This window comes from Grammomys surdaster, unplaced genomic scaffold (genome assembly GCF_004785775.1).
Source record: "Grammomys surdaster isolate TR1022 unplaced genomic scaffold, NIH_TR_1.0 262, whole genome shotgun sequence".
In the NCBI taxonomy this organism is placed as follows: Eukaryota; Metazoa; Chordata; class Mammalia; order Rodentia; family Muridae; genus Grammomys; species Grammomys surdaster.
The window spans coordinates 5,152,713-5,166,964 of record NW_021604703.1 but is presented as its reverse complement, the minus strand read 5'-3'; the positions used below and the strand labels follow the sequence as shown (position 1 = coordinate 5,166,964).

The 14,252-nt window shown below is 42.7% G+C and overlaps 1 protein-coding gene across 1 annotated transcript; it reads left to right on the top strand.

Annotated features, from left to right (window-relative positions):
- The first annotated feature begins 2,518 nt into the window (after window positions 1-2,518).
- Window positions 2,519-3,439, top strand: LOC114628029 (olfactory receptor 1361-like). The gene has a single exon (XM_028775982.1). It carries the CDS (start codon window positions 2,519-2,521, stop codon window positions 3,437-3,439), a length of 921 nt encoding a protein of 306 aa, XP_028631815.1.
- The last annotated feature ends 10,813 nt before the right edge of the window (window positions 3,440-14,252 follow it).

Here is a 14,252-nt window from a genome sequence, read left to right as displayed (position 1 = left end):
GAGAGAGAGAGAGAGAGAGAATGACAAAGAGACAGAGACACACAGACATACAGAGCAAGGCAGAGAGAGAGAGAGATAGGGAAGGAGGGAGGAAGGAGAGAGAGAGAGAGAGAGAGAGAGAGAGAGAGAGAGAGAGAGAGAGAGAGAATTATTTAATCCTGACCCTTCTTTTTGTTCTGTTTTGATCCTCTGGGATATGCAGTTTTATCGTGAAGGTGTCTCATAGTGTGGCTGCTCAGATGTTACTGAAACCTGACAGTGGCATGTTGACTCTGGCTAGAGTCCAGAGACAAAGCAACCTTTAAAGTCAGAGTCTCAAGTACCCTGCGATGCAGGCACATCTGCACACCTGACATCTCAGACATGCCCCACACCCCCACACTCCCACGACTCATAGAGGTTAAAGGAGCAAAACAGATGCACATTTAGGTTAAAAATGTTAGGTTGGAAAAATCCCTAAGGTTCTTTTTGACACTTCTTGGCAGCAGCATTTTGTCTCCACAAGGAATCTTATCGGAAGTGGGATTGAAACCCGAAAGCAGGAGGTTAAGAGCCAAAGTAAGGGGCATCCGTGCATGACCTGCTATGATGCACTGGTGTCCTGGGAAGCTGTACACCCAGAGCTTAACCTGTGATATGATAGTACTGCTCCCAGCAACTGGCCACCTCCATGTCTATCTCTCAATGCACAGCGCAGGAAAACACACAAAAATTGCAGCTTAATGTTCTCAGGATTGATCTTGAGCTGTGGTCCCAACCCACTGGAACAAGCATAGCACTGCACCTTTCTATGTCTTTGATAGGAAGCTGTCTGGAGTCTAGGACATTAGCATCTCCAGTCAAAAGATTCTCCTGTTTGAACTTTTGGAATACCCATCATTCCCTAGTCCACTGACCCTTTGACCCATCAGAAGCATATTCTACGTTTTTAAACTTTAGTATGTGTATGATGTACATGTATGTTAGAGAGTGTACGTGCACATGTGCTGTAGCACTCATAGACATCTGCTGCTCATTTCACCTTGAGAGTACCGGAACAGAGGATGTGGACTGTGGTGTGGGGTTTTACATGGGCTCTGGGGATTTGAACTCAGGTCTTCACACTTGCATGGCCGACTCACCAAGCCATCTCTCTAGCTTTGTTTGTTTACTACGTTGTTCTACATCCATTGCAATGTTCTGGAAGTTAGCTTGGACTTCACATCTCGGCACTTTGCTTAATTTCACCCCTAAAGAAGCAGTCTACCATACTGTCCCTACAATATGCACATCTTATAACCAATAATGCCAATTTCCTATATTATGTTCTGTCCCTGAAGTCAGGCCATTTCACGTTGTAGTTGCTGCCCCATCTCTCTTCTCTGTCCCCAGGCCTTTGATCACCTCTGGGATGACTCTCCTCCCCTTCCCAGCTTGAACTGCCTTGCTCCATGGGACACTGTGGTCCCAATGTTTTCCTGAACTTCTGCCCATGTGATTTCTTGGCCTTGGGATTATCTTTTGAGATGTACATGAATTTTTATTTTATCCACCTGTAAAAACATCGTTTCGAATAGAAAATGTGCTTAGAATCATCTTCAGAGTACAGAAAGGAGAGGGACACAGCACACAGGAGTCTGGCCAGCAGCTCAGGTCAGCAGACAAACCACCGTGAGACGTGGTGAAGACATCTTAGCAGCAGATAGAACGCTGAGAACCACCTACCAGGCAGGACTATCAAAGCCTATTGGCTTTCCAAATTGTGAGAAAACAGAAAAACCACAGCAAAACCTTCAGGTTTATACATGACACTTAGCAGTATTTTTTTACTTGATTAAAATTCAATAAATGGTAGCCAATATAACATGAAAATAGCTGAGGATGTGGTAACTGTCTATAGTCCCAACTAGTTGGATATCAAGGCAGGAGGATTATTTGAGCCTAGACATTTTTGGTCAGACAAAAGAACTTGTGAGAAAAGTGTGTGTGCGTGTAGTCCGTGTGTTTCATGAAATGTGTGTGCTGTGCGTGGCATATGTTCAAGGATGCACATGTGTTTGTGTATGTGTGTACATACATGCCAATATGTGTATAACACAGAGAACAAGACCATCAGCTTGTTTTGAACTCTCATTAATATTGATCAGCAAATTTTGATGAATCACTTGGATGTCCAGGTCTCGGTTTCCTTATATATACAGTGTGATATATTTTATCAGTTCCTAGACTGAGTTAACTATTGTATAAAATGTGCATACATATATAATATAATATAATATAATTAATATAATATAATATAATATAATATAATATAAATAATACATAGTTAGACAAACAAGAGTAGAATCAATAAAACCACAGTCATTAGAATGCAGTCTTCTTAAAATGGACCACTCTTTTGCTACAAAATACACAGTGAGGCAATCAATCTACTAGCAGTAAATTCTCATCCAGTGAGCATATATTTCCAAACTTCATTATCTTTCACGTGTTGGTGAATAAAATTTCTCTGTATGATCTCACTTTCTCCTACAAAGACATGGATGGTCCCAATCAGACAGCTACAGAATTTCTCCTCCTGGGATTCTCTGGAAAGTCAGAGCAAGAAGAGGTTGTCTTTGGAATGTTCTTGGGTATGTACATGGTCACCATCTCCGGAAACCTTCTCATCATCCTGGTCATCATCTGGGACCCTCATCTCCACACACCCATGTACTTCTTCTTGGCCAACCTCTCCAGTGTTGACATCTGCTTTTCCTCAGTCACCGTCCCCAAGGCTCTGGTGAACCACGTGTTGGGAAGCAAGACCATCTCTTACACAGAGTGCATGGCCCAGATGTACTTCTTGTTCATATTTGGCAATATGGATGGCTTCCTCCTGAGTGTGATGGCCTATGATCGCTATGTGGCCATTTGTCACCCTCTCCACTACACCATGATGATGAGGCCCAGACTCTGTGTCCTCTTGGTGGCCATATCATGGGCCATCACAAACCTGCACGCTCTATTTCACATTCTCCTCATGATTCGACTCACCTTCTGTTCCTACAATGCAGTGCACCACTTCTTCTGTGATCCCTATCTTATTCTGAAGCTCTCTTGTTCTGACACCTTCATCAATGATGTTGCAGCCTTCACTGAGGGTCCCTTGATATTCATGACACCATTTGTATGCATTGTTGTTTCTTATGCCTACATCTATGCTAAAGTCTTGAAGATGCCCTCTGCCCATGGTATAAGGAAAGCCCTGTCCACATGTGGGTCTCACCTCACTGTGGTCTGCCTCTTCTATGGGGCGATCCTGGGGGTTTATATGCATCCTTCTTCCTCCTACACACTACAGGATGCAGTGGCCTCTGTCATCTTCACAGTGGTGACACCCATGGTCAACCCTTTCATCTACAGCATGAGGAATCGTGACATCAAAGGAGCCCTAAGGAAGATAATTCTCAGATCCTAGAATTTGAAGTTTCTAGAGCTAAGAGGACTCCTAGTCATCATGTATTTCTTCAGTTTTACAAACAAAGATCCAGACAAGTCCATTGCTCAACGTGACTGTTCCTGGGGTTAGTGATAGATAATTGACATCAGGCTTGTGAATTGGATGCTGCCACATATTCTCTGTCAAACAGTCCAGAATTTACCTCTTCAAATGGATGAGTCTAAGACACTCATTTTACACACACACACACACACACACACACACACACACACACACACACACACCTGAGAACATTTGGAATTACTCTGATTTGTGATGTGTTTAACATTTCCATATGATACTAGCTGCCACAATGATCAGGAGATTTCGATAGATGATCAAGTCACCTGCCCCTAAGGCCTCAGACAAATAGGTCTGTGATTAATCTGGTAAATTACCCACAGAAAGATTAGTTCACCAATGTTAGACCACTAGAAGTTGGTGGTTAGAGAATTCTTCATGCTCAGAACCTCTGGTGGCTGTGGTGTTGGTAATTTCCCTTTGACGCAGCCTTGGGTCCCTCTCCTACATCCACAGCTCAGAGCATCACCTCTTGCTTGCCTTCTCTTCTCACTGAACATTTTGGGGTTTTGTTCTTCAGCATGAGCACTGCACAAGGATGTACTCATAGGAATGATTAGGAACTACCAGCAAACTTTGGGCAGTGGCTGTGCCCACCCATAAAATTCTTGATGTCCCTTCAACTTTCCATGGGCTGCAGGAAGCAGGGACTTTTTTACAATGTTGAAAGGTCTGTCTAAAATTTCAGCAGTGCTGAATGGCAATGGGACTTGAGTTGATGTCAGGGTTATTGTAATGGGTTGGTCTGGCATCGCTATGTGTTCAAATGCTAAATCTTGGCTCCCAAGATCTGGTTGCCTGTGATGAGGAGATCCTCAATACACCACATGATGCTGTGCAACCTTGACCTCCAAGTTAATTGGTCAATAGAAGGTTAAAGCCTGTGATAGAGAGAGGTGAGTTTTCAGTTACCTGGCTAGAGCTTACAGGTAGAGAAAGAAAGGACACAGAGTTTAGAGGAGGCCACCATGAGAGAACCATGAGCACATGGCCAGGAGAAACAGCAAGTAACAAAGAACATATGGCTGAGGTATAAGTTATAATAGCTCTAAAACCCGCCCACGCTAGGCTTACAGCTTATAATTAAAATACCTGGGTTGTGTGTCTTTTATATGGGCTAGCAAGAATTTATGATTCATTTTACAGATTATAATTGGATCTCAGGATTTCAGAGTACAAGTTTACTCTGGCCTATGGGCCAAGGTGTCCAGGGCTCCAGTCCTCTTCTAGAATGTACAAAACACCAGGTGCCCACAATGTCAGTTGTCATGTTCTTTCTTCATGTACAGACACATCTGCCCTCCATCCCCTGGGATGGGGCAGTGGTCAGTCCTCAGGGCCTCTCCCTTCATGGTCTCTGGATCCTCACTTCTTTTCCCCCCCACCAGTCTCCTGGCTTATGTGCCCTTGCTATTGTCACCATTAGCTCCTTCCAGAATGTCCTGTCTCTGACTTCAGTGATCTTGATCTGGGTCTCACTGCTTTCTTTCTCTCCCTGAATATCCCTTTCCTACTCACAGGCTCTATTAGATCCTCCCCAGACATCAACTGGGTCCTGTCACCCAACTCGCACAGAAACAGAGGCAAGGTTAAAAATATTTCTTCTTCATGTAGAAAAGCCTTACTGTGGGGTGGTGGGTTGTGAGAGGCAGCTGGGTGCCTGATCGAGCACAGGCCTCAAACCCCAGACCCTAATGGGATGGAAGGCGTTCAGCATTGCTCCTGGACCCCTGTTCCCTTTCACTTAGCTTCAGCCCTCCACAGCCCCTCCCACAGAAGTCTATGGCCATCAGTAGGATTAGTGCCTCAGGCTCTCCCACATGTAGATGAGGTATTTCTAAGCTCTCAGACCAAGCCAATAGGGGCTATCTGCTGCCAGACCCTAACCCATCCCAAAACTGTATGTAAGAGCCCTATTCAGGAGAATTAAAGGTGTGCAAGAATCATCTCAGTGTCTGAGAGTTTCTGTTGCAAGAGCTGTAACACTTGGGAAGAGATATGCTCTCCCAAAACGCTTTTCCAAAGTGCCTTCATGATCCTCCCCTCCTTGCTGGCTAGCTGGCTTCTCACAGGTCCAGCCCTGGTTGGCTCAGCCCCAAGAGACAGGTGCTGCACCTGGGAATAACTGGGTAGGGACAGTGGAGATGTGGGCAGAGGCAGCAGCTGAGGAAATTCCAACCCCCCACCCCCATTCTCCAACCACCCACCCCCACTCACAATATATCCCCTTGACCTGGACCTCAGCACCTGTCCAGGCCAGAGATCTTCGTGGAACGCACTCCAGAGCAGGGACCCACACCTTATAGCAAGTTGGCTTCAGGATTACCCGCTAACCTCTTCTCCTGGCCCCCCAAGAACTCAAAATATAGTATTAACTTGTTCCAGGTGGCTCTTGAAACTGACTATAGTCTTGCCCAAGTCTCCTCTATTCTGGTGGCAGGAATGCCTCCTCCTGTGTTTGTCACTACCACATACAGTGGCCTTTGTTAAAATAATGTTGGAATCTGAGTCCTAGACCAGATAGTTACTGTGGCAGTTTGGATGTGCATGTCCCCTAAAGGCTCTGATATTTGAACACTTGGTCTCCAGTTGGTGGTATTATTTGTGACCTTGCAGGAAGAAGTATGTTGTCAGGGGCTATGTGGTCCTTCCAGTTAATTCTCTTCACATCATGCTTGCCTTTGATGATGAGTTCTCTGCTTCTGCATACTGCAGCTCGCTACGATGCTTCTCTCTTGTGATAGACTCTGAACCCTCTGGAACTATCAGCCAAAATAAACTCTCTTCTCTAAGTTGTCTTGGTCATGGGGTTTTATCAGCAACACAGAGGTAGCTAATGGTGTTTCTCTCCTGAAAGAGAAGAACACAGCTCCTTCCTGCTTTCCATGGTGTCTGTTCTGACCACTCTGGAATTTCACAGCTGCTGAGTAAGCTGAGGGCTGACAGTCATGGGAGTCTCCTGAAACTGTTAACCTTAAGGATCACCTTTTGGTCACTAGAAGTGCCAATGGGTGCCTGGAGTTCGAAGGTCGGTATTTCATTTCTTTGTATCCTTGAAGCTACCAGTTCAGCTCACTCAGTGAGATAAGGGCAACAAGCAGACAATTTTAAACAGTGGGACTCAGGAGAGGCTTTAATTGAGTGTTGAAGCTCAGCACGGAGGCGGGCGTACACAAGAGAAGCCCATCTGTCTGACAGTGAGGCTGAAAACTGATGTGGAAACTTCTAGTTCTTTGGAAAGTCAGTTATATCAAATGATGTGTTGCTGGAGCACACAGGGGAAGGATATCTTACTAAAGCAAAAATATGAAAGATTGTTTTCCTCAGGCAGATACAGATGAAAAGACGTTTGGATATAGCAAATGTATGAAAGGACTTGTGATGAAGAAGTATGAATACGACCCCACAGACACTGGTTTGACCATTGGTTTGGTTTCCTGCACCCCACTATTCTTCACTAAAGAGACACATGTATTGGTTTGCCTTGCATGGAGTTGTTGAGCTCAACTCATGGTAATGCTGCCATTGAGAGAAACTCACCCAAGAACTGCTCGTGAGGTTCCTGTGGCAGCTTGCTGCCTCCAAGAGCTTGCGACCAGCTGGCTGGTGAGCCTGGTTTCTTCAGGATTGAACTACAGCTGCCTGGTGTCTGCTTGCGGAAAGGAATGAACAGTAGCTGCTGGTTCATGCCTGGGTCTGCCTGCCTAGAGGACTGGTCTGCACTGTAGCTGCTAAGTCGTATTTGGCATTAGCTATGGGACTGAACTGCAGAGAAAGATCAATCTCACTCTCAAAAAATTATTGCTGAACAGGTCCACTTCGCCCCTATCCTAATAACTTTTCTCTTCTACTACCTCTCTTAGGTGGTGGGCTAGAAGAGAGATTTAACCCTTATCAAAAGTGAGTTGCAAAAAAATGAATGCCTACAGAAAATCATGTTACTTCTCTTGCTGTGGCACATGTGTGTACAGCTTCTGGACTCTACCAGTAGCAGCTTCTCATATGTGAACTCTAGTTCCACCAATTATAGGCCTTGTGTATGAAGTCTCTCTTCAGTCAATCATGACCTTGCTGCTGAGTTTCTGGTCTCTGGCAGATGTGCTCTTCTGACGCTGGACTAAGAACAGCTGTATCTCTGAGGCAAGGTCACTCTGAACTCATTGAAGTTTATCATGGCCACTGAGAGCTGTCTCACAGCCAGCATAAGTTGTCTGGAATAGTCATGACTAAAGCATGGTCTTCCAAGAAGTTCTGACTTCAGCAGCCAGTCTCACTTACATAGCAATTTTGAGGCCAGTCTGGGATACATCAGGTCCTGTCTTTATCTATCTATCTATCTATCTATCTATCTATCTATCTATCTATCTAGTAATTTATTAGAATAAAAAAATGTTCTCTCAAAATATAATTAGAGCACAACTCTACCAATTTGCAACAGTAAGGTACAAGATAGACCTAATACCCAGTTCAATATATTGTCAATAAAAAGAATCTTGTCATCTATCTTAACTTAAAAGACTATAGTTCTGTACCTGGCTCATGTCTTGGCTTTAGAATGAATGTCAGCTGAAAACTATCTTCTCAAATCTGTTATCTCAAAGTAAATAGCCTGGGTTGGCTATGAGACTATAAGTCTTCAACCCCATCAGAAATCCAAAATGAATGAATTAACTGAAAATAGGTGAAGCACAAAGCATAGCTTCCAAAACTTGGCCAATTTATAGAGACTGCTGAACACCTGGACAGTCCCTATACTTCAAATTGTTGGAGCATCTGGTCTTCAGCCTTCTGGCCCAGGATCATCTGACAGACGTATAATGCAGACTATTGAAGGGCTGATCACTCTGTCTTGGCAGATATAATCAGTAGACTATTTCACAAGTATGTTCTTTTTCTGGACAGTATTTTGTCTGTAGATGAAAAGAGGCAATTCTTGCCTCGTGGCTGTCTCACCACAACTGGAATAACTCCAAAGATGCTCAATCTCTTCTTAGAATCTAAGACAGGGAAGTTGTCAGGGGCAGACAAGTCTCTATTCAAATGAACTTTAATAAAGAAATGTTAGTATTGTCAATTCTGTGGACTTCTGATGTTTTTGAAAGCCAACTATCTACATAAAGCAATCTGGACTGTTGTCCATTAACTCCTCTCAACTATTTCTAATTAAAATCTAGAAAATACCCTAACAATAAACTAAGAGCCATGAGTTTCCTATAGGCCCTTAACTCACAAGCTAACCATCTCAGAGCAGTTAAAAAAATTTAAAGGACTGGGTCTAAGCCCTGTACCCACCAATTTTGAATTAATAGAAGGAAATATACCAATGAAACCTTTGAATTTGAAATAAAAATAAATTTAGTACAATCTAAGAAAGTGTAACTTCAGCTTAGTAACAATTATATAGATTTCTACCAATAGGTTATGGCTATGTAATCAATTCTAGCTATTCCTCCCTGTTCCAATAAAACCATTACATTTCCCTAGGAAGACAGCCTAATATTAACCACCTCAGTCCTCAAGCCCAGGGAATTGGGGTGCCAACTCTTCATTAAATTCTTCAAGCTGAATACCGGCGTTGAGATATTAGAAGAGGGGCAGAGCGAAGGGTAAATTGATAAGCCTCTGATGTCTGTGTCTTCACTGCATCCAGCTGGAACTCCGGGACATCAGAGGTTTGAGCAGGTCAGCTCAGCTTGTTTGATGAGTAGATACAGCAAGGCTGTGTATTCTGCAATATACAATTCTCAAAACAAATTTTAGTATCAAAATAATTTTTTGTTTGAATTCTGGAATCTAGTCTTCTGGCCGCCTGCCTCTGTCATGTCTAATCCACATAATTCTGGGAAGTAGAAATACCTTAATCATCTCTTCTGAAAACACACAGACAAAACCTTTTCCCCAAAACAGAATTTCCTTGAGCCAGTAATCAGAAAAATCTTTATCTTGACCTTTTTTCCAGAAGAAAAATATAACAAGATTGAAAACCACATCAATCTTGAAAATAAAATCAATTTAATAACTAAAATACTGTATGTGCCTATTCTTAGGCCTTTCCTATTTTGCCAAGCAGAAAGTGAACCCAGAATTCCTGTGGGGCCCATGTTATACAGAACCCAAATCTCCTGTGAGGCAATATAACTATATATCATCTGAATACACCTGATTTACACTATCTTTCTGTTCAGTTCTCTGCCTAGAACAGCTTTTTATTTATACCATCTATCTGTTTGACTCTCCACTCTAGAGTCAGTGAAAATTTCCCTATCTGAGTTCCAAACCACGTGTGAAATTCCCCACATGATTTGGAAAATATCTGTTTATAAATCTTTCCTAAAAGCAAATAATCTCTACATTGTAACTTTACACCTAAATCAGTAACTGCTCCACAATGAAGGCTTATTTATTTATCTCTCTGACCTAAAAGTAAGATACTTCCTTCTTTTCCTAACAAAAAGCAACCTGAGTTTCCCTACAGCAGGGTAACTCAGCCTGCAACTTTTTTTTTCTAGGTTCCTGTGCCAAGAATCATGTGACTTGTCTCAGCACTACTTACTCACTCACTTTAAAAAATAAATAAATAAAAATACAACTTTAACTCTCAGGTGAAATAGACTTAAATTTCTATTAAATTTGAATTCGTGCCCAAACTTGATGCGTCATTTGTTAATGATTAATATTATAACTGGGAGCACCCAACCTGGCTTGTTGTTATAGGCTGCCATGTTCCCTACTAGGCAAGGCCTGAGGCCACAAGCAACACATGCTATCACCTCTGCTCAACTCTGACTGCAGCTCATGCAGGCCAAAGCACTGGCCCTTGCACTCACGAGACACAAGCATGGGAGGTGGCTCTGCCAATCTACCATACTGTCTTCGTAATGCTTGGCTGAGCCCAGACCATCCCACCATTTATGCAGTACCCAGTAGAAATAAGACTCTAATTCTTAATTATTATCCAAAGGCTTTATATATTTTTAAATGCTCAATTAAAAATTTGTCCACACAATTAGAGTTGTTTCCCAATATCTAACCTTATGATATAAATCGTTACCCAGGACCATCTTAGACACGTGCATGGGTCTCCATGGCTCCTACATCACTCCTCTCGCCTAGCTCCTCCTCTTCCTTCTCCTCTTCATCTCCTTACTCCTCCCACATTAGCTCCTCCCAAAATACTGAGTTTATTGTAAAATGTAGCAGGGGAAAAATACTGCTACAGTAATTGTTTAATGGACAGCTCTTGTTCAAGATACGTGGGCAGAAGGGCAGAGTCTGACAGCTGCCAATCAAAGGGTCAAAACAGTTAAGTTCCCAAGATCCCAGCTGTGCTGGCTAGTTTTATACCAACTTAACACAAATTAGAGTCAACTGAAAGGAGGGAACCCCAACTGAGAAAATACGTCCATATTATTAAGCATTTTTTTCTCTTTTTGAAGATATTCTTCTTCTTTAACAATTTCATACAGTGTATTTTGACCATATACATACCTTACCCTAAGCCTAACCCTTCCAGGATCTACCCTTCCCTTCCCACACCCTCCCAACTTTATATCTTCACTTTTGTTTGTTTTAATAACCCACAGAGTTCAATTTGTGCTACCCATATACTCCTGAGTATGGGGCATCTGTATTTTCTTAGTATTGATCGGGGAGTACCCACTCCATGGTGGATGGTGCCATCTCTGGGTCCAGGGTTCTATAAGAAAGCAAGCTGAGCAAATCATGGGAGAAAGCCAGTCCTTCTGTGGCCTCAGCATCAGCTTTTGCCTCCAGGATCAAGTCCTTTTGAGTTTCTGTCCTGACTTCCTTCAATGATAAACAGTGATGTGGAAGTGTAAGCTGAATAAACCCTTTCCTCCCCAAGTTTCTATGGTCATGGTGTTTCAGCACAGTGATAGTTACCCTAACTAAGATACTAACTTAACTAAAGGAAAGCAAATATTAAAGAGTGCCTACAGTAAAGACCTACTGAACATCGTTGATGTTCATAACTTTATATAACAGGACTTCATGCTCAGGCAAAGCTTTTGGGAGAGTTGGGCTTTTCTATTTGAGACAATGGGAAATTGAGAAATAACAGACAACAAACCTTAGAGCTATAACTAGAATCTAGGGAACTCAAGCGCTGCAAAGCCACTATGGGATTTACAGAGTTTTGTTGGATCCTGGACCCAGAGGAACAGCAACTGAAAGAGCCATGTGCCGAGCCTAGGGTTTCATTTGGCTGTTTCTAGGGTTGAGACTTCTTGTGTTTCCATGCTAGATTAAGACTCTTTTTCACAGTAATCACACTGCCTCGGATGCTGAATAACTAGTACTACTGGTGTTTGAGCTTCAAACATTGGATGTGAACAACTTATCTGATTGTGTAAAGACAAATATTGAGAGTGTAGTTAACAATTATGTAGGTTTAGTAGTGTTGGTTATAGGTTCTCCTCTAAGAATCATGGTTTCACTAGCTGTGGGTAGTTGGTTAGGTTTCAAGTTCCAGGCATGATTTTCCTCTTCTTTTTGAGCAGATCATGAGTCTAACTTAGAAAGTTGCTGGTTACTGACAAGGTAAGCACACCACTACCACATCCTTAGGGCTATGGTGCTATTAAGGTCACTCCTCCTTACAACAGAGATGAGCACAGAAAACCACAACCCATCAAAACGCACAGCAGTGGAGCCCAGCTGAAATGGATACACCTACAAAACAACTCCTGTGCCCAAGCTCAGGAAACATTGGGTCAAAGAAGAGAGAATTTTGAAGAGCCATGGGATTGGGAGTTTTCTGTGAGATTGTGTCTCCTGGGAAAGTCAGAAGGGACACCCATAAGGTTTCATAAACAGTAAGATGAATAAGGCTAATAACAATAGACTTATCAAAGTGGACTGAGGAAAGCCCATGAGGCTTTAGCCTTATACAAAGAGCTACAGGCAACTAAGGGATGCTGAGAGCAGGAGAAATCATCTTGCTCTGGGAAGAGCACTCCACTTGATTATCCAATACCAAATGGTCAACCCTGAAAGCATGTGTGTGTGTGTGTTTCATATATATTTAGATAGAATATATATGAATATATTTAGGATAGAACTTATTTAAATATATTCATATATATTCATATATTTAAAGAGCTGCTGTATTTATTTGTGTGTGTGTGCATAAATGTATATGCATGTAACAAAATTTAATGAAAAAAAGAGGCCATGAGGTGAAAGAGAGCAAGAAGGTTTATATGGGAGAGTGTGGAGGGAGGAAAGGGAAGGGGAAATGATGTAATTATATTATAATTTCAAAAGATGAAAGAAATATTTTTAAGTTGAATGGGAGAAAGATAGAGGATTAAGATGAAGGAAATCCAATGAAGTTATTAAAGGATCCAGAGACAAAGGGGAAGACATTCTGTACCCACATGTGCCCCTACAAATTATCTTAGAAACTCATTGACTAGAAAGATGTATTGGTGTGCCCATTGCATGCTGGTTAATTCTACACAAACATCTTGGTTTTCATTCTTCTTCATGTGAGTACCCTCTTCCATGTATCTCTTTACCTCCCTGAATCATTTCTCTCCAGCTCCCTGTACAAGGAGACACAGGAGAAAGGGAGAGATTCCTCCAGAGGTGTAGGCAGACTCATCCTGGTCCTAGTTGCCTGTCTCTGAAGAACTGATAAGAAAGAAGAACAAGGCCCCATGTGGGGTTCCTGGTGCCCTCCTCCCTTGGAGACAGACCCTGTACCAAAGTTGCATCTTTCTCCCCAGTGGCAGCCTCATTGTCTGGTGTCTTACCTCCTAGGACCTGAGTTAATAGAGACCAGGCCTGGCCCAGAGCCTTCTTTCTCTCAGCCTCGACTCCTGGGAGACCCTGCATACACCTTTCCACATGCAATTCCTATTTGCTACTAATTAGCCTTTGGGGAGTCAACTCTTGGTGTGCCAATTAAACAACTTTAAAAAAAAGTGTGGTATCAGCTCAGTGAATGTTGAAACAAACGGTCATCTCTCAACCCTGCACAGTTCCCCCAGACACTGCTCTCCCAGAGGGACCTGTGACTGTGCCACATCAAGGTCATTGGAATTTCATGGAGTCACCTCCCTTACACATGTACACCAAGGCTGTAAGCCTATCAGGCCTATGTCTGTTATAGGCAGAAGAATGCTGCCTGCCATGGGCTGGCTATTACAACCTTCTAGAAATTATTGTTCTGTGGTAGATTGACGCCTGGTGTTTCAGAGCAAAGATGAAGCTTTCTTCTTTCATGCAGTCAATGGATGTTCAGTAGATGACTTTGTTCTAGACATTGCCACGTGGGCCTTGGGAGTTGACTTTGTCTACTTCCTGAGCCCAGAGTCCTGATGAACCTGGCTCTCTAAACTGAGAATGTGTGTATGAATGTATGTATTCATGTATGTATGTATGTATGTATGTATGTCATATATATATATGAACCTGTTTTGTTTTCAAACACCTGCCCAGTGTCTTCCCTGAATTTCATGTGGGTGTGTGTGTGTGTTGGTGTGGCCCACAGGTAGTGGGGGGAAGGTGGCTGATAAAATCCTAGGACACCTTGTTCTATAGAAAGGGAGTAATTTCCAAGAAGTGGGAAGGAAAGGAAGAAGGGGACAGGGAGAAGAGGTGAAAAAAAAAGACCAGAGAAAAGAGGGATAAGGCATGAGAAAAAGACACAGCAACAAAAGCGAAGGTGCTCCCGTGACTAACAGAC